Source organism: Gopherus evgoodei, chromosome 4, assembly GCF_007399415.2.
Source record: "Gopherus evgoodei ecotype Sinaloan lineage chromosome 4, rGopEvg1_v1.p, whole genome shotgun sequence".
Classification (NCBI taxonomy): Eukaryota; Metazoa; Chordata; order Testudines; family Testudinidae; genus Gopherus; species Gopherus evgoodei.
Genome location: NC_044325.1, coordinates 84527646 through 84548305, shown reverse-complemented (window position 1 = coordinate 84548305; position 20660 = coordinate 84527646). Strand labels below are relative to the sequence as shown.

The window sequence follows — 20660 nt, the reverse complement described above, 5'->3', positions numbered from 1 at the left end:
GGATTGTTAGCAAGAATTTTTGGCAAACAAAGTTGTTAAATGACAATCTAAATGGCAACACAGTACTGCTTTCATGCTTGGCTCACCCCCCAGCCCGCTGGTCCAACAGCTGCAGTAGAGGAGGAGATAGGTGGAAAACTGCAGGACCCCAAAATCCACCTCTTGGGGTGCAGAGTGGCAACAGCAGCAGCAAACCCTCAGGTCCAATCACACGCCAATGGGCACCACCACCAGCCTTATGGACCATGGTGAAGTTAGCACAGCATCTGATCTCAGGGCAGGGCACCCATGGAGCCACAGCAGCTATCCTGCCCTGTGCAGCTCCCCCCAGATGAGATGGATCGCTGGCAGCTGCCAGCCCGGGGGAGAGGCACTCCCCAGCTAGGGTGGCCAGATCCAGATGTCCTGATTTTATAGGGTCAGTCCCGATATTTGGGGCTTTGTCTTATATAGGCACCAATTACCCCCACCTAGAGTGACCAGACAGAAAGTGTGTAAAATCAGGACAGGGATGGGTGGGGGTGGGGGGGTAAAAGGAGCCTATATAAGAAAAAGACCCCAAAATTGGGACTGTCCCTATAAAATAGGGATATCTGCTCACCCTACCCCAATCCCCTATCCTGATTTTTCACACATCTGGCTAACCCCAGCCAAACCCTGTGTGACATTCCAATTCTGGCTGCCTGCCCAGGAAGTGAGTTACTTTCACTTTCATTCCTCAGCAAGCAGCCAGCCAGCCTCCCCTCCCTCCCAGCACTTCACCCAACCTAGCCCTGACGGAAGGGAGGGAGGAGAGAGAGGGGGGTGCTCCTGGGGAGGAGGGAGAAAGGAGGGGGTGCTCCGTGGGGCAGGGGGGAGAAGAATGGATGTTATTGAGACAACAAAGGATACTCGTTGCAGAGCCACAGAGCCTGCCTCACCTGACCTCAGCCGGGGGGGAAAGAGTCACACTCACAGGTGAGCTCCTTTCCCAACCCCCACCCCCTCCCCTTCCCAGAGACCCCACCAGCCAATCCCATTCCTCAGACTGTGCTGCATTCGGCTCTCTCTAGGACCCAGCAGCCCTGCTTCTACACTGTCTGGGCTGCCTGGAGAGTGGTGCCCCCAGGCAGTGTGAGGCCCTACGCAGTTGCCTATTCTGCCTGTGCCTAAGGATGGCCCTGCCTCAGGCTTTGTGCCAATTTTTCCTTTCAATGTGTACGAACAGCACCCAGTGAGAGCAATGCACATGCAGCCACAGGCAGAAAATACCTCTTGGTAGGAGTCATGTGGTAGACAAACCCCCACACTGGAGAGTTAAGGCTGCAGGAACAATTCTGGGCGGCATCATGGGCCTGCTGTAGTTGGAGGAGGGACGTGGAATGGAGTATCTTCAGCACAGCAAGATGGTAGGTGGAGCAAGACAGACCTGCGCTTGCTGCTGCAAAGGGACAATGCCAGGAAGACTTTCCCAAGGGAGGTCTGCTGCACAGAGCCAAGAATCCCTACCCTCCTGAGGAGGCCCAGGGGAGGCATTAGCCAGACTGCCAGTAGTGGACTCCTCCCTTATGGTGCTCAAGAGGGCTCTTGGGTTGGAACAGAGTGGAGGGGGAGGGACTGGGTTCCCCTACCACATAACCGCTAAGCGGAGAGGCCCATCCCACTGACAGTAGGACATAAAAAAGGAGACAGGGACTCTGAATAAAAGTGATATCAGACATGGTTAAATAGGTTAAAAAACAAACCTTCGTTTAATGTGTACAGCACTCAGGAGGGGAAAAGAATACATCATACTATGGCAATACAGAGAATACACCATAACAAGCTCATCCATAGTAATTACTTCAGGCTACTCTTTCCAACCTCCGAATTCTCTCAAACCTATGCTCCTTTGTGAAATGCACACAGATCCATTTATCCAGCAGACTATATACCACAGACTAAATTCAGCCATTCCAGTAGTCCTGCTTATGAGTGTCAGACTCAGGAGCCAAGCACCATCTTCCCACCCAGGGAGACAGGCAGGCTGAGATCTGTTGAAACCCCTCACACAGAGAGAGCCTGTATTGTAAGTAAAGTGGCCTCACTGAACAGCGGAACCTATGACAAATTATCAGGGCATCTGCCTTAGCCAAATCCCAAATGTGGCTCATCGGTGGGAAGAGAAGCCTAAAGCAGTAGAGATTGTGAGAGAAACTATGAAACTTACAAAAGGCCATTTCCAGACCAAGCTTTTTATTTCATGTTCTTCTCAATCCAGTCCTTGAAAGGAATTGCTTTGGTATAGCCAGTGTAGAGTTCTAGGCTGCAAGTTTTATCATAACCCCAGCTCACTAATCCCATCAGGTGCCATTTTAGCTCAGGAGACGCTTTTCCTGGCAAAGTTATGGCTGCAATGCCTCCAGTCTCAGCAGGACAGATGTTAGAAAAGGCGGTGGGATGCTGCCTGGCACAGAACATGCTGTCAGTGATGATGACCTGGATTCCATTATCCTCATATTGCTGCTCACACAACAGCGAGTCCACCATCTGAACAGCTCCCATGCGAATTGTATCATTCTTGTAGCTGGGATCCTTAATGTCAGCCAGTATCTTCCAGCCAGTAATCACTATTTTTAAATCCTCTGTGGATGGGTCCAAATCATGAGCAGATGCCAGGCAAATGGGTTGAACGTGGCTGCTGATTTTGGCTTTGTCCAGAAGTTTTACAATGGCCATGTCGGAATCAAGCAATATGGGGTCATAGTTTGGATACACTAGGATGGCAGAAATCTAGGAACAAACCGGGGAAGGAAAATTTACAGGATTACTAATGATGGACAATAGAAGAATGGGAAATCAATGACAATTTTTCCATGATAATTTCACATTTCATTTCAGATGGTTTCACACCACTTAAAAGTTCCTTGTCCATGCAACTTGGTAAAATCCTTTTTCAAATAAAAAACATGCAAAATACTCAAATGCGGTGTTTCAAAGACAACCTTTGCTTGGGATCAAATCAATTTTTACTGACAGCAAAAAGAAAGAAATCATGAAAGGCAATCAATTTTTCAACAAATATGGGCCCATTTTACAGTTGCAATGAAATTGGAAGAGGGAAATATATTTCAAGTAGCTTCACCTTTTATTGAGAAAACTATGCCTAGTCCTTTAGTGGACAATGACTAACTGCATGTCCGTTTCAGTCTGCAGAAATGTAACAGTGTCCTACAGCTGAACTAAAATATATCTTATTGAGTTTTTTCCAATAACTCACTGCAAAAGAAAGAATTAATGCATTATGCAATATATAACTTTAGAGCCTAATCCTTTATCCCTTACTGGGCTGATAAGATGCTGTCAGAAGAAAACTCCAGGCAGCAGGAGCAGAATAGGGAAAGACATTCCTATCAAGAATAGTAAAATACTCTGGCGAGGCAGAGGAATGTGGGGTTAGGTACCAAAATGAAGCAGAAAGTTGAATATAAAATAAAAAACAAAGCAATTCTATTTTATTGGAAAGAACATATTAATGAACTCAAAAAGAAAAACACATTGAAAACTGCTGAGTTTCTCCTGATTTTGATATGAAACCATTAGGCTGCCCAGATTAGCTTGGAAAATCAATTAACTCATCAAATTACTTTGATGCGAACTGGACCTGAACTGTTATCTATGGATCTGGAGTCAGATCCAAACTTCCTCAAAGTTTGGAGTTATTCAGATCTGGGGCTGAAATGTATAATGAGTTGATGGCGACAGACCAGGATCAGTGGACATGTGTCTCCCTCTCCAAAAATATAATCACCGGTTGGCATCTCTTTTTTTGGCAATCTCACCCAAGAGGCCAATGGTTTTAGGGCTCAACAAGCTGAACTAGTCTATTCATCCCTGTTTGTCAGAAGTGAGCAATGTTAGTGGGATGATGTGCAGGGAAGCTTGCAGTGCTGCTGAACCCCCCACCCTCCCACCCTCCCAACAGTTTTGTCAATGAACATGAGACTTCAGGCTCCAGGAATGTCAAAATAAAAGTATGTAAATATATATAATATATTCCTATGAATGGGCTTTTTTCTCTTCATTCAAGATGGACTACAGGGGTAGTCCGGGTCTGTATCTCTGTCAGCATTTCTACACTCCCACCTGAATTCCTTACTCACCCGTAAGTTCTGGATGGTCTTTTCATTTCGGTCATCGTCCCTGTAGAATTTCCCCAAGACCACTTTGAGTTCCGCTGTCTTGAGGACAGTGCTCTTCCCCAAGTCAGTGACACAGTGAGCTGCCACCACCACGGTGCGCTCGTTCACCAGGGCCCCACTGCAGATCAGGATCCACGCCCCCTTCCGGAGGCTGATATCTTTTACCCCATTGGCTTTCCGATAGATGGCTGCTTGCCAGGGCCATCTGATAGATGAAGTCTTTTGAAGAGTGATGTTTTCCGTTTTTCCACAGACTGTAAAAATACGAACCCAGGATGAGTTGATTCTTTTTCCTCAAGAATCTGAATGTCTCCACTTCCTGATTCCAAACTATGGTGCACCTTAGGGTACTAAACTTTATTGTTAGCACTAGGAAAGTGTTTACCAATTCACCCCTGGATCAGCCTTGCAACATTCTACTCACTCACAAACACCATGAGAATTTTTATTTTTAACGGGCGAATAGAATATTATTAGTTTTTTTTCATTCTCATTGGAATTTCTGGTAGAAGGTGGGAAGGTAAATTTTGCATCTGAACTAGTAATCTTCCATTACAATTTTGTAAGACTGTCCTATAACAATATAACTACATAAAGACATGAAAAAATCAGAATGACACCACAGCTATGTGAAAATTCCACCCTAAAACCCATCTTAAGCAACCACACAAGAGTCAACCAGAAATGGGTCATCTCGTAGAAATGGGCTTTATGCAACTAAAGACTGAAAAAAATATTTCTAGATACTTGAGATGAGCCCAAACCAAAGTCCAAGATCCAAAGCCCTCTGAACTTTTGTTTGGATCTGAATTTTACAGTTGCCCCTATGCCAATAACGGGCTCTCCCAAATCTCCAGATTTACATAGCCCCTAACTCTGAGCTAATTCATACCCAGTTCTGAACTTTGCAAAACCAGCCCATCCTCAGCAGGATCGAATAAAGGGAGTAGCCTCTTAAAAGTTCACTGGTTCCACTATATTGCTTTTGGTTTGATATATCTGTAAATTATCTGCTAAAGCGCAGAGACAAGTGAAAAACAGAATTTGCTCTAAGTGGGACAGGAAAATGTGACTAATAGGAAAATGTTTCCATAGGCAAACTTGGTTAAGTCTATTGCTTAGCTAGATGATTAGAAAGCCTGCTGGCAAATTACAAAACTGAAAGCTTGACTCCTTGCTTGGTGTCATCAACAGAAGTTCCACTGAGAAGTAGAAAGAGTCATCTGTCTTCCCAGTGTTATTGAGCCTTCTCGCCCAGCTGGGAGCAGGCAGCCTACATTGTTAGGAATCTCCAGTTATCTAAGAAGAATATATGTCCCCCCCAAGGAGATGTGCATTTCTTTTCTTCTTAACAACTCACTTGGAACGCATGAGGGAGCCCGCCCACTCCATTTTCCTGTCTTCAGACAGGTCCTCCTGCTGCTTCCCAAGCGGCGGTAGAAGGGAGAAATGCAGTCATACTGAAGCTGAGTGTGCAAATGCTGGTACCCTGGAGGCAGATCTCCAAAGGGCAGGGCTGGCTTCTTGGTTGGATATATTTCGAGCTTCTGTTTACTGAATGCAGAAGAGTAGAGTTGATGCAAAGGTGTCTCCCTGTTTCACCACACAAGAAACACGGGGAAATAATAATATGACAAAAAAGATCATGATCATTGCTTTATCACCAGCTGTGCTAAGTACCATTTAAAACACAAAGGCTTTGCTTATTTGCTGGAAGCACAAGGTAAAAACCTCTCCAACACAGTTTAGCAGAATTCCCATTTGCAGCTCAACCTTTTTATAGATGGGTTTGTTTTTGTTTTTGTTTTTTTTAGTTTACTTTTTCTGGAATGTCTCCAATCACATAGGAATATTTTGTGGATGATAGTTCATGTTATCACCATTTGCAAAAGACATGTGATGCTGCATTTTTAAATGGAAAAATTATACTAGAACTGGGTGTCGCTATAATTAATTTTTACTAGAGAGGAGTTTAGACTCATTCTTTTTCTCTAGTGCATTATAATAGGCAATATTGGGAAAAGATTCAGATTAAACCTTGTTGATAAAGTAGCTTGATTTTGCAATTAACAGAGATAATTACCATACCAGAGAGAATATATAATTGCACCAATCACTACATTTTAGTTTAGGAATTGCACTGATTTGATGAAATATGGGACCTATTTTTAAAGTTTAAATGTGCTCTCAAAATGAAATTAATCATTCTGAATGTGTACTATGAACTTTACAAAGCTAATATTTTAAATTCTTCATTCATGAGAATTACATGATCTTTGTGAGAAAGCACTTGGAAGTACATGAAGGTCTGATTGCTTGTGGGGAAACCTACTGAAATCTGCAAAAATGGACAGGAAATTAGTTTCCTGTGAGATTCCTGCTACCTGTTGCAGTCAGTCGAGCCAGAAATGCCTGGGGGATAGATTTTTCTCATGATACTTAAGCATATATCCCTTATGGTCCTAGAGAGACAGATTGTCTTATGTATGTGGATTACATGTGACACTCCTCAAAGCCAAGATACTATGGCTGAGAGCAGTGGCAGTAAAGTCTATTTCTTTTCTTTAAACAAGAAGAAGTCTGAATAGGAAGGATGGTCCAGTTGATAGGGCATTAAGTTAAGACTTCTGACACCTATGTTCAGTTCCCTATTCAGCTGCCAACTTTCTGTGTAACAGCAGATAAATCACTTTCTCTGCTTCAGTTCCCCATCTGTACAATGAGGATAATACTTTCCTACTGCTTGGGGAAACAAATTCAGTTAATGAGTGTCAGATGCCCAGATACTATGGTGATAAGGGCCAGATATGTTTCTTGGTGACATGTGTGGTAAGCAGTGTGAATCTTTTAGAAGTGTGTGTGTGGGGGAGGGAGACTGAAGATATTGGTGATGTTTGCTCTGCCTCTAAAAACATACAAGATCAGCACTGCAGAGTGGCACAAAGCCAAAAAATAATGACAATTATAAAACAGTTTCTCTGAACATGTCAGAATCCCCAGACAAATTTGAGTTAGGTTCTTTTTGAGAAATGAATTAAAGTTCAGGGCAGGCTCTGATTTTTTTCTAACCAAGCTTTCCCATCCCTATCCAGCCCAACTTCCTACCACATCATGTAGCATCTCTTTGAGTGATGGGGCCTACTGCAATAGGCCACCCTATGATCCCTTCCCCCTTCACCTCCAGTTTCTTCAGTAAAACCCCGCAGTCCCAAGTTGCAAAACACCATCACTAGCCCCAAGGAGTCTCTGGGGAATCCCTGTTAGCTGTTACAAAGCTCACAACCCTAATTCTGGCTGCATCCCGTAGGGGGAATAAACTACAAATGTTCTTAAAATTGAGGCATTACAATCTCACCTTGACTGAACCTGCATTGGAAGCACTTTCTGTCTCACCAGGTCAGAGATCTTTGGCTCTCTGCAGGCTAGAAAAAATACAATGTTGCACAATCCTTTTCCATGTTCAGAGCTCAAATATTATGGTTCAGATACCTGTCCACCTTTCCTGCCACTAGCAACAATGGACTGGATTAAGAGAAGAGGCAATAAGTAGATATAGTTATATTCATTAAAATATATGCAGTAACACCCCTGTTGTTGGCCCTGTTATAGGGAGAGCTGGTTATTATGTTACTGTATGTTTCTCTAAACAAATGCTCACTGTTGGAATGATAATTTGTTTTGTCTCAGATATATACATGGCAAGGATTTGTAAACCTGTTAAACCTGCCTAGATAGCTAGATAAAGCTGAGATACTCAGCTAGTCTCTTGTGGTATATTACATTCCCAGTACATTGGAAAGAGTTGAGCTTGAGCTCTCTCTCAATCTCTCTCAAACTCTTTTCTCTGTTTAACAAGAATGTGATATACTACAAGAGACTAGTTGAGGATCCCAGTTTTTTCTCTGCCCCTAAAAATACTTTTTCTGTTGCTCTATCTATATCTATCTATCTATCTCATTTGCCAGGCACCCATCCGTGTAATATCTGAGTTTCTTCTGCCTTAGGCAGGTATAATAGTTTTAGCCAGAGAGAGAAATGACCACCAGTGCTTTTGCAGAGCAATAATTAAAAGACCACATCTGATTATTTGCAATCTGAGTGAACTTTTGTTAAATTGAATTAAAATATATAATCACCATCTGCCTAGGCATACATGGATAATCCAGATGTTTGGGCACCTGGCATGAAAATAGTAGGATATTACAGATAGCTGCCAACCTGTCAGCTAGTACACCCTTCTGGGAGAGGGGCCTAATTCGAACGAACATAACAAGTTGACTCAAATTTGCCTAAGATAACAGAAGTGGGAATCCCAGGACTTTAAATTATGTATATTATAATTATTTGGGGTTGGGGGGAATAGATATTTGATGGGTCCTTAATAATTCAGCTGATTGTGCCAAGATCTCTTTCCCTCCAGTAAAGTAGATGGACTGTGGGATTCCTGTTGGATATGGTTCATCTATATGTTTGAGAAGTTGTACACTGTGGCATTCTACAATATTTAGTTGCATTTTTGATTAATAAGATATGTCAAATCTTGGGTAATTTTTAACATCAATCAAAAGGGCTAGAGGGAAAAGGTACTTTCTATCAATGGAACACTTAACACAATGTGTGGCGAGGGTATTTAAACCTTAAAATACAGAACAAAACCCCAAAAGGATAAATTGTCTTTATAATATTTCATTTTGTTTAACAAAAATCTGTTAATATGTATTACAAAATTCTCTCTCTTTGGGGAAAAGTTTAGACAGTTCCCAACACAAATTCCTTCCTCTTATTGTGGTTCCCATCACATGTCTATTAGACCCTGAATCAGCAGAGCACTTAAACACATGCTTAAGTGCTTTGCTGAATGCAGATGGATTGCTGAACCAAGTCTTGAAAGGCTGCAGACCGTAAGCCTGATCTTGCAAACCCTTACTATTGTAAAGAGTCCTTTTGACTAAGCCTGATTGCAAACTGGACCTTGTGACAGCAAGACTAATAATTCCTTATACACAATAGACCTTTCTTCATTTTCCAGTTCCTCGGTGATCTACTTTGATTCACTGACCCTGCCCATATCTGATCCCAATATGAGAGTAGGGAAAACAAAGGTATTGGGGAAAATGAGATACATTTCTATGCTTTCTTAAAGGAAGAAACTTCTGCTGGAATCACTAGCATCTTCCCTGGCTGAGCTCAGCAGCCAGAGAAAGTTGGCAGACTATCAGCTTCAGTATCGGGTGCTAATCTGATTGAGCCATTTCATACACTTTTATTGAAGGCATTTAGAAAACAGATAGTTTAACCAGAAAATAATATACAAAACAAACTCCAGGTAAAACATATCAGTTTTTATGAGCTGTAGCAAAGAGACTGAAAACTACCTTTTATGCAGATTGGTTGTTTCCCTGACCACTCTCCATTGTCTTGGCAGGTCCTCTGCTCATTACCACTAAGAACATATGAGTTGTTACAAAAGAAAGCAATGACTGTGCCGATTTTTGCATAGCGTCCAGTCATTAGCCCAGTGTCTTCCACCACTCTTCTATACCCATTGAATGGGCCACCAGGGTCTGAGCAGTTTTTTTCTTGTAGAACTAACAAGAAAAAAAAGTAAACAGTTTTCACAGAAAATTAATTGTGAGCCCCTGATCATTTGACATTTCATGCAGACAGTGCTACACAAATTATACTTAATTTACAATTTTTTTTAAACTAAATGTGATGCCAGGACTAGTCAGCAACAAATATTAAAGGGACAATGTAAATGTAGAAGTTTTTCCCTAGACTTAATAGCCATACTGCTAACAGCGCTGTAGGTTTTTTAAAAGCTGAAAGGCTCTAAACCGAAAACAATTTTAAAAATCTAATTTAGGCCTCAGTCCTATAAAACCATAGGCATAAGCTTAACTTTACACAGTGAGTTTTTCCATTGGCCTCTACAGGACTACTTACAGTGCATAAAATTAAGCATATACATAAAACATTGCAGGATCAGGGTCTTTTGCATCATTTTTCCTATTTTATTTACTTTCCACATTTCACTAGGTTTGGATAATGAAACTAGATTACTTAGATTCACTTTTGTTTATATTCAGTTTCTTTTCTTTTCTCTCTCTTTTTTTTAGCGTTAACATAGCAATCTTAATGCAGGGAAGTGGTGAAATATAAAGAACACTGATTTTCTCTGAAATAAAGAACAAACATGAAAACGTTCTTATTCACATTAGGTTCTGTCTATAAAAACCTTTTTTTTTCTTTTCTTCCTCAATCTCCTTCCCATTTTTCTTTTCCCTTTATTTGTTTTGTTTTTCTCCTACCCTTTACTGCTTTTTTGTGACTTACAACTAGTTGAAAATGTTCCTTAAAGTGATATTTCCCCCTACTCTTTATTTTTTTCAGCTTTCTGTTGTTTGTGTTACCCATTTAGAAACTCTGTAATAAAAATATTTCCCATTAATATTGTCCATTGGCAATCATTGACTTTTTTCCCCCTGCTTTTCTTATGAGGCTGAAATTAATGTGTATTTTTTGCATCATAGATGGGGTCAATGCAATTCCTATCTGTTTTCCTGAACTGGGCATAAGTCTTCATTTTGCCAGATACTTTCTCACTCAACAAAGCACTTAACCATATGACTAGCCTTAATCACATGCTTAAATCCATCCCTATTCTGCACAGTGCTTAAGCATGTTCTTTTTACATTAACTTAAATGGGACTTAAGCACGTGATTAAAGTTAAGCATATGCCTGAGTGTTGTGCTGAATAGAGATGGACCTGATCACTTGCTTAAAGTTAGGCACATGCATAAGTGCTTTGCCGAATCAGGACCATATTGAAGATGCAGGAAGAGGTGAGGCTGAGCTCCCTAACACTCAGGAGAGGGAAAGGAAGGAAGCTCTATGCCTGCTTTTAGGCCACGTCCAGACTACCCCGCCGTATCGGCGGGTTAAAATCGATAGCTCGGGGATCGATATATCACGTCTTGTCTAGACGCGATATGCCGATCCCCGAGCGCGCTTACATCGATTCCGGAACTCCATCAACCCGAACGGAGTTCCGGAATCGACACGGAGAGCCGCGGACATTGATCCCGCGCCGTCTGGACGGGTGAGTAATTCGATCTTAGATATTCGACTTCAGCTACGTTATTCACGTAGCTGAAGTTGCGTATCTAAGATCGATTTTCCTCCCCTAGTCTGGACGAGGCCTTAGTTTAGTTCCATCATTCTCCCCCTTGCTTTACTCCTGTTCACGTATTAATTTCATTGCCTTCACAAGACCTTGTGGCTGGTACATTGCTAGTGGTCATGACTCACAGTACCACTCCCATCACCAGGTAATCTCACAGAAAGTCACAGAAATGGAGATGGGGAATTAAGATACCTGGTGTGCGTATCTGTAGTTATCCTACGAATACTTGACCTGCCTACAGGCACTGACCCAGGCTGCCATCTGGCCTGTCATTCTGGACAGGAGGAAACCACACCACATCAGTCTATCCTTGTTGAGTAATGCAAAGAAATCACACCAAGGAGCCCTTTTTTACACTATTTTCCATAGTAGCATCCAGCATGTTTGCACCAAGTGGCTAGTAAAGCCCTTGTATTTCAGAAGTCCCTGAACTTCTCTGAACCAAGTAAGCTAACTGCCTCCACTTGAAAAGGGCCTTCTTCTATATGACCCTGCATATCACTGACTTTGTGACAGCACTATCATTTCTATGGTATCAGACTGTGACATGTTAAGTATAGGGCTATGACTTATCTGACAGATTAAACAGAAGGAGAAGCCAGTTGGAAAGTACACACTTCTTACAACATAGATAGCTTTAATAATAGAGAAGGCTAGAGGCAGACCAAGTTATAGACTAAAGAGGTGCAGCCAATGTCATCATAATTTAGGGACACTGTCATAGACCCAACTCCAAAACATTTTATTTCAGTTGGAGAATTTCTATCCATCCCAAAGGATGTCCTTAATTGTGCTTGCTGACCTCCAAGAGCTCTTATTAAGGAGTTCCCAAATATTCCCCAGAATATTTTGCATTGTTTGCCTTAGCATCGTTTTGAAAGCCCTACTCCAAGCAGTGCAAAGGATTCTGGAATCTGGGAACAAAAGCGTTCCAGTGGGAAACAACTGAAACAGAAGGATCTTTCTGGAAGAAGAAATATATACATGACACTGTTTGGCCAGAGGAGTGGAAAAGAAAGATTTGGATTTTCAATGGCAAATCTAAGGTTTGCCTTCATACTAGTAAGGCAACATTAACCAAAAGTATTTTTCTTTTTCTAGCACAACTGTCCTGTTGCTATGTTACTCTGTTCTCCCCACAATATGCCACTTAATCACTGACACAGAGTGCAACAAACCTCTTCAGAAGAAACATCAGATGCATAGTAGTGCTGGAAATAGCTATTCATTAATGCACAAGACACATGGTCCTCTTTTGTATTTCAGGTTCTAGAAATTGTGCAATCATAGTCCAAGCCCAGCAGTCTTTGCTTAGGCATAGATGAAACAATGGGAGCTTTGCTTGAGTAAGGATTGCAGGCCTGGGCACCAAGATAGTAAATTAATATCCACTATGGTGTCTTAAAAATACAGAAATGAAAGAATATTGTGTTAAGTCATGAATATGCCCAATTCCAAGTGAGATTTGGACATTCCAATATTTAAATCCCAATAGCTTGTTTTAATGACAATACAATGGATTAGGCATGATAAGAATCAACATTTAAAGCAACCTTACCACATTCGGGATGATGTGTTGACCAACTCCCATCAAGCTGACAGTAGGCAACACGGCTGCCTTTTAAGTTGTAACCTGCGTTGCACTTGAAGTAAACCTGGGCCCCGTATTTAAAGTCATCTCCTTCTGCAATACCATGAGCAGGAGCACCTGGAGTCCTACACATCACCACTGACAGTTCAGATATTTCAAAAAAATCCACTTTATTACAAAAACAGGATTGTGTTAGGAAGATTCTTTATGTAGAACATTAAAAAAATAGCTTAAAATGGGCACAGGAATCAAAATTACAAGACCAGATACATGCAAGTTTTTAAAAAATTCAGTGATCCTGATCCTACAAACGCTTATGCACATGCTTAACTTTCAGCACGAGTGGTACCATTCAGTTCAATGAGATTTCTCATGTGTACTAAGGTAAGCACACGCCTGAATGTTTGCAGGATTGGGGCCTTAATTTGCTGAAACTGTCCCTTTTCGAAGCTCCCTCTATCTCAGTAGGAGTTTTAAATGAAGTACTCTGTCGGTCAACACAGAAATACTAGATATAATTTAGAACCTGGAAACCCCAGTTTTGAAATTCTTTAAAATTCTTGTTTCAGCTTTCACATACTCTTTAATATTTCTCACTCACATCTAAAAGCATGTAGAGCTGTGTTTTGTGGGACCCCAACAACGACCATTAAAAATGGACCTTGTCATTTAGCATAATGTAATATTTACCATTGACATAGTATTTTCTATATTGGGATATACTGAAAAATCCCAATAAATATAACTATTGCAGATAGTAAATGTTCAAGTGACAGCACCCTTTGTACACTGGTTGGCTGGGTAGCTTAATCACACCGAGGAAGAATGTCTCTAAGGGCATAATAGAGAGCACAAGATTCAGTGTCTCTCTCTTTCTGTGTATCTTGGGCCCTATTCCACAATTCGCTGAGAACAGATGCACCATTGGAGTCAATTGGGCTCCACGCAGGTGTAGCCCTGCAGGATTAAGGTTTTACCTGTTTCAGTGGTGCCTGTTATCTTGTTATATAAGAGCAGTTGTGGCCCAGAGAAGATGATAGTCTCAATGCAGATGGATGCCAGATATATTTTTCCTGTTTCACACTTCCTTCATAGGATTATGAATTTTTCTTCTACTATGTTACTATTTCATTAACTGGAAGTGTAAAGAATATTGTTACTTATTAACTGATGGTCAAATCCTGTTCCTATCAATGTCAATGGCAAAGCCTCTCAGGGTCCAATTCTGTAATCCTTACTCATGAGACCTGCGAGTAGACTCACTGAAGTCTGTGCAGCTACTCACATAAATAAGGACTATTTATGTGAGTGAGTTTTGCAAGACCAGGTCTGAATATCATACCATTCACAAGCATCAAGAGTCCATAGAATTCTCACCATTTTGAGAAATATTACACACTTCAAGCAATCATTTGGCAACGTGGCTCTGTGAGCCTTGGGAGAGAAAACCGTTGGACATTTAGTAACTAGAAAAGATACCAAATCCAAACACTCCCAAACTTGGGGGCTTCAGAGTTTAGACTTGGATACATCCGTATCCAGAATTCTCCAAATGATAATCATAAAAATTGACCAAAGAATCTTTTATACAGTTATGGTTCTAGTTGATAGCTTTACATATGTAAAGGAAAGAGAGCAGAGGGGAAATGTATTCAACATACTGTTCAAGCATTTTTTCTAGGTATTTTAAAATCTCTAAACATATTTTGCCTGCTCAGGTGTAGTCTCTCCATTCTCAGTCACTCTTCATATCTTTCTTGGAATGCTAAATTATTCCACCACACTCCTAATTTTCCTCCCTAAATATAAAGTCACAACAGACTTGTCAACTGCCATACATTAAAAAAAGAAGGAAAACACTATATCTGCAAAATACACTCAGAATTAATCTTCCTCTCCCATATAGGGCTTTCTGCATCTCAGTAGTCCTAACCAATATCCCATATCAGCTCTACAGTATATTTCAACCAGTTTAAATTGTGCTTCCCAATCTTTGGGATCCATTCTGATAGAATCTTTGTCCAGCTACTATAACTTTTTCTGGGAGAATATCACAGACTCAGGGTATCTTTCTTGCTTGATATCCTACATGATGATCTTCAGTTTCTAGTCCTGTCCATTATATTAGTTTCCAGTCTGGTGACCTTCTTCGCTTTGTCCATCTCAAGGTTTTCTTTAACAGTTCAGTTCCATTATCTTGGTACAACACCCAATATCAAAATTATGAGCTAAATTGCATTTAAATTATGGGCTAATTTAATAAAGACACTGTCATCAAGAGGAATGAGCACACGGTTGGAAGGCCTGTGTTCTAATCCTCACTGGTCAACAGACTCATGGTGGGGTCTTGGTAAGTTACTTTGCTTTCTATATCCCCCAGATGAGGATAATAAAACTACCTACCTCACAGAAATGCTGTGAGGATTAGCTAATATCTCTACAGTACTTTCATCATATAATGGCTAAGTATTATAAATAAAGACATTCCTTTTGTTACCTATATTTTTACCTGCCGTGTGTCTGTTCCCTTCTGACATAACAGTCTTTCAAACATTTATCTCACTTCTGTCCTGTTCTTCCACCTTTGCCACTGTAAGCGCAGAATTCGTCAATCATTTTGTTTTCTCTTTGGATCATTTTGTATGTTAGTTTTTGCTCTCATCAAAACTAATCAGATTTTATACCACAGTACATTCATCAGATTGTGCTATTGTAGTGGAGTCCTGCATCGTCTTCTATAATAACTGGACTGGCAGTCGTAATAAAGTTACCCTTATAGCATCCTTTACCCTTTTGAGTTTCTCTGTTGTTTTGTTCCTTTCAGCTTCTCTTCCTTTTCATCCTTATCCCCTACTGTATTTTAAATAGCTCCATTGGACCCTTATCCTTTTCACCTCATGGCCACTTTTTGCAATGAAATCTCCACTGATGATCCTGAAAGAAATCCTAGCACCTTGTGTGCTTCATATAATTCTTTCCTTTCATCGTCTGGATGGCTGCCTGTCAGGTGCATGAACCTGATTGATTCTCATCTCCCTCAGATTGTGTAGTGCATGCAATAGAATTTTAGGATGGTCTTCTTTGTCTGAAATATTTTGTTTAAGTCTTTCAACATTCTCAGCTCCTTTCAGGATACACCCAACCGCTACCGCCCCCAGTGGTCTGTGCAGCTATTTCTCAAAAGTTTTAAAAAAAATAGTGCACTACTTTGTGAAAGTAGATGTCATTTATACCTAACCCTGTGCCATGCAATCCAGCAAAACATCCAGCCATCTGCGCCTGGTTCTATTTATAATTCTCTTTAGCGGCTGACCTCTGTTGGAGATCTGGTTTTAAGTCAAACTCTCACTGTGAAGCAAGATGAGCCTGAACCAGCCAGCTGCTGGGGATCAGGTCCTCTCTCTGAAATAAGTGATTCCTATTGTCCTGTGATTCTAGCTTCACACCTTTGGGGATTCTTAAGTAATTACGGATTTCACATGTTGATCAAATGTAGCATTAGATGGCTATAGTGGGCCAGAAGAAGGAAAAACCTGTCTTGATAAACTATAGGAGGAGGACTTTCTCTCTGAGTCAAGCACAGGCATCAGTGGTTCTTATCCTACTTCTAAGACTAAGGGAGCAACTTGATGTCAATGCAATGTCCCCTGTTCTGTCATATGCCCTGGCAGTCACTGCCAGCTTTTCAGATTATAACATCTCCTCCCACAGCACTTTTTCAAGCTATGTAGATGCAGCACCAGTGTGATGGCCCTACTAGTTGGGGGGTAGGGGAAACTTTGACCAGACACAAGCAGAGTCTCTCTGAAAAGTACCATCAGACCTTTTATGCCCACCCAGAGCCAACAGAACCTTGATTTTTAAGGACTCAAACAGAAGAATAACTATAAAAAACTGCAATTTATTTACATTGAAGGAATAACAGATTGAGAAAACTCTGCAAGCATCTGAAGCAATAGCTCTAGGCTGCTTAGGACTTTCAAACTCTGCTGCATAGGGGATATGCCTTCCCCTCTGAGAACAGAGGAGAATATTCACCTGCAACCCAGCAGATGGAGTAACTGAGAGAGGTTCTGGGAGGCAAATATGAACACAAGATGATAATGGGCAGCAAATTAAACATGAGTTTTCAATGCAATCACACCACAAAAGTCAGTGCAATTTAGGGCTATCTAAACACAGATGCATGATGTCTTGGAGCTGCAAATAATCCCTCTCTACATGTCACAGGTGTGATCATGCCTTGGATACTGCATTTGTTCTGAGCACGTCACTGCTAGAAAAATATAGAGAAACTGGAGGGAGTTCAGAGAGAAGTGACATAAATGATGTGAAATTTGCCCATGAAGAAAGGTTCAGGGCTGAGCTTGTATACTTTATCAATGCCTAACAGCCTACAATAATCTGAAGTCTGAAAAGATCAAGGATGGCTAGAAATTATTAAGGGCAGCACAAAGGGGTGTATCTAGGAGTGATAGTGTGAAATTAAGAATCAGAAAATTCTTAGTGAATATCAAGAAAACCTTCCATTTAGACTGTAGAATAGACTCCCAATGGAAACAGTAGAATTCACCATTTGAGAACTGAAAATTCAACCAGATAATGCACTAGAAAGTGCCCTGGAGAGAACAATCCTACACTGGTGGGCAAATGGACTGGACTATCCAACAGATCTTTCCCATCTTTAATTTTTCTTTGTTTTTCAACCTCCAGTCTTCCTTGGACATTTCCCAGCCAGTCTATCCTAGGTACTTGCAGATCCTCATCACTGCAGTATCTAAGGTAAGCATGCACCCAGCCTGACTTATGTAGCTTGTGAGAGCTGAAAGGGTAAAAAGCACAAAGAGGGATGATTGCAGGCCTTTCTAGCAGAAATGCTGACACAGCTGGTACTGCACTGTTGTTAAAGAGATGCTCTAACAAAAAAAAACAAACAGATGTCTCAATTGCTTCTGTAACATATTCATGGACTGTGTAATAAAACTTAATAGCACCCTCCTTTGTCTCCTACTGATACATCCTGGAAAAGGAAAAACATATCTGTCTCGTGAAATATATTAAAAATTGTTCCCTGTTGGACAGATTTTTTTTTTTTGCATTCAAAAAAAACTAGAATAAACGAACAAATGTTTTTAAAGTCAGATGTTCCATTATAAATAATACAGTGCAGATTCCTCTTCCTTTTTCAATTGCTTTTGGGAGACATTCCTCAGTTCTGAATCATCTGTCATTTTAAAATGGTTTTCATGCTCATAATCTGCAATGGGAGAAACTGGATCAACTGCTCTTTTTCTCCCTTCAGTATCCTTCAACTCCCTGCTGGAGGTGCCATTTGTTCTTGTCCCATGGCCTCATTGTTGTTCAAACAAATGCCACTTTTCTGCTCTCCCACTCAGTTCCCCATATATATATATAACATAATACATCATATCTAAATAACGTATCTCCTATTCAATAATAGATTGCATGCCCAGATGATACCTGATTTATCATCACTGGTCCTAATGCAAGGCTTGCATTTCTAGTCCATCCTCGGAAAATCTGACACAGTAGGGCCTAGAAATGTTTTTTGTTTGTTTGTTTTTAAATTGCTTGTGTAGGCTTTTTAATGCTGCTGCTGCTAAAGAAGTTGATCTGGTCACACAGTCCCAAGTCAGAGACTTGCTTCCAGTCTGACCTTTGTTCTAATGTGTATAACACGTTGTGCCTATTCAACTGCTTTCAGGGAAGGTCTTTCTATTAACTTGCAGTATTGCTTTTGCATAAGGTGTATTGGCAATCACAGGCCACGTCCACACTACAGAGTAAAATCAAAATTAATAAAATCGATTTTATAAAACAGGTTTTATAAAATCGATTTTACGCGTCCACACTAGGGCACATTACTTCGGTGGTGTGCGTCCATGGTCCCAGGCTACCATCGATTTCCGGAGCGGTGCACTCTGGGTAGCTCAGTAAAAGAATGGGACCAATAACTTCAATTTCCGTCCACACTAACCCTAAATCGATATAGTAATATCGATTTTAGGGTTACTCCTCTCGTTGAGCAGGAGTACAGAAATAGATTTTAAGACCCCTTAAAATCGATTTTAAGTGCCTTGTAGTGTGGACGGGTACAGCGTTAAATCGATTTAACGCTGTTTAAATCGATTTAACGCTGTAGCGTGGACCAGGCCTCAGCTGAGAAGCCAAGGATTGAACTGAATGAGCCGCAGAGACTGAGCTCTCTTCTCAGCCCTGCTAAGTGCACTCCCTTAGGTCAAGACTGATGAGGTGCCTTGGCAGTAGGGAGTATGGAGGGGAAGCTGCTGCTTCTTCTGATGTATTTGTTCTGTAGCTGAAGAGAGGCTTACAGACTCCACTTGGAACATTGTTTGTTAGTGTCATATTGAATGAAGTTCATATACAGGAGTTAGAAGCGATGTGCATATGGATCTGGCAGGAAACCAGAATTCCCATTCCACAAGAAATTCCGAAATTAAAAAAAAAAATCATTTGGAAATGCAGTGAAACACTGGTTGTTGTTTTTTAAAATTTCCCATCATATGGAAATTCTGAAATTTCATTTGGATCCTTTTGAAATGTTTCTGAAACTTCCTGAATGGCACAGAGCTCTGGCAGACCACTGGGTGGAGACTCAGGCAGCTCAGGGAGCCTGGAAATTTGAAAGGGCTGGCTCTGGGGCAATCCACTTGACAGGCTGCTCTGGGAGCCTGGGAGGCCAGGCTAACTAGTGGCCTTCCAGGCAGGCTAGTGAGGAGTGAGGGAGCCATGGATCTGGGAACCATTTTCCAACTGAAAATAAAAAATTTCCTGCAAAACTGGGAAAATTTCAAATTTGCTGAAAGTGAATTTCCTGTCAGAAAATCATTCCAATGGAAAATTCTCACCAAGCTCTACCTGCCTGAACTTCATGCAGCTTAATGCCCTTTACAGATACAGAGGCCCTGCATGCCTCCAACCCCGCTGAAATAAAGAGTGTTACATCAAAATAGGTTTGAATTTTGCCTTTGAGGGATCTCATTTGATTGCCTTTTATTTTTTCTGTTCCAGTTTTTCTTTTGAGGGCAAGATTATTAAAATAACTGCCTGAAGAGAGTTAGTTAGAATAATAATATTTACCTCTAATCATCCATATATCTCAAAGACCTTTATAAAAATGCATAGCTATCATCATCCCCATTTTATTGTTGGGGAAACTGAGGCAGAGAGTGATTAAGTGACTTGCCCAAAGTCAGCCAGTGAGTTGGTGACAGAGTTAGGAACAGAAACCAAGTTTCCTCATATCTTTATCCACCAGATCATGCTGCATCCTCTGACGCTGCAGTAGCTTGGGACGCTCCCTCTCTCAGAAAAATGAGAAACTTGATTCAATATAAAATAAATGTATCTTCACCTCAATCTCTGTGCTAGTCACAACTGCTACTGTTGCAGACTAGCTCTTCCAAAGGATAGCTCCCTGCAGGCGCAGATGATCCAGCACCCCAGATTGATTAGCACATGCTTCGACAGTGCCTCCACTGGACTGCTCAGCAGCTATCTTAGAGCACTGGGATGCACGTCACAAAGCCCCATAATTAACTACATTTTCAGATCTGATCCTTATGATATTTATTGTCATCTCTATTTTTCATAGAGTTTGTTCTCTACTCTTGCTCATTGGGTTCTGAAACTCTGTGTGAACAACAAACTTCTGATAACATTTATTCCAACCACATTTAT

General features: G+C 41.0%; 1 protein-coding gene across 4 annotated transcripts in view; it reads right to left on the bottom strand.

Annotated features, from left to right (window-relative positions):
• Positions 1-1730: 1730 nt before the first annotated feature.
• Positions 1731-20660, bottom strand: part of PAMR1 (peptidase domain containing associated with muscle regeneration 1) — a 72885-nt gene continuing 53955 nt past the window's right edge. For 2 of the 4 annotated variants that reach the window (XM_030560049.1, XM_030560051.1), the window contains exons 7-12: positions 12906-13076; positions 9536-9748; positions 7516-7582; positions 5521-5753; positions 4122-4414; positions 1731-2751 (exon numbers count right to left, since the gene is read on the bottom strand). In XM_030560049.1, the coding sequence (XP_030415909.1) occupies positions 2215-2751; positions 4122-4414; positions 5521-5753; positions 7516-7582; positions 9536-9748; positions 12906-13076 (1514 nt within the window). In that variant the 3' untranslated portion in view covers positions 1731-2214. The remainder of the gene's footprint in view (positions 2752-4121; positions 4415-5520; positions 5754-7515; positions 7583-9535; positions 9749-12905; positions 13077-20660) is intronic. The other 2 variants (XM_030560050.1, XM_030560052.1) reach the window with 2 other exon arrangements.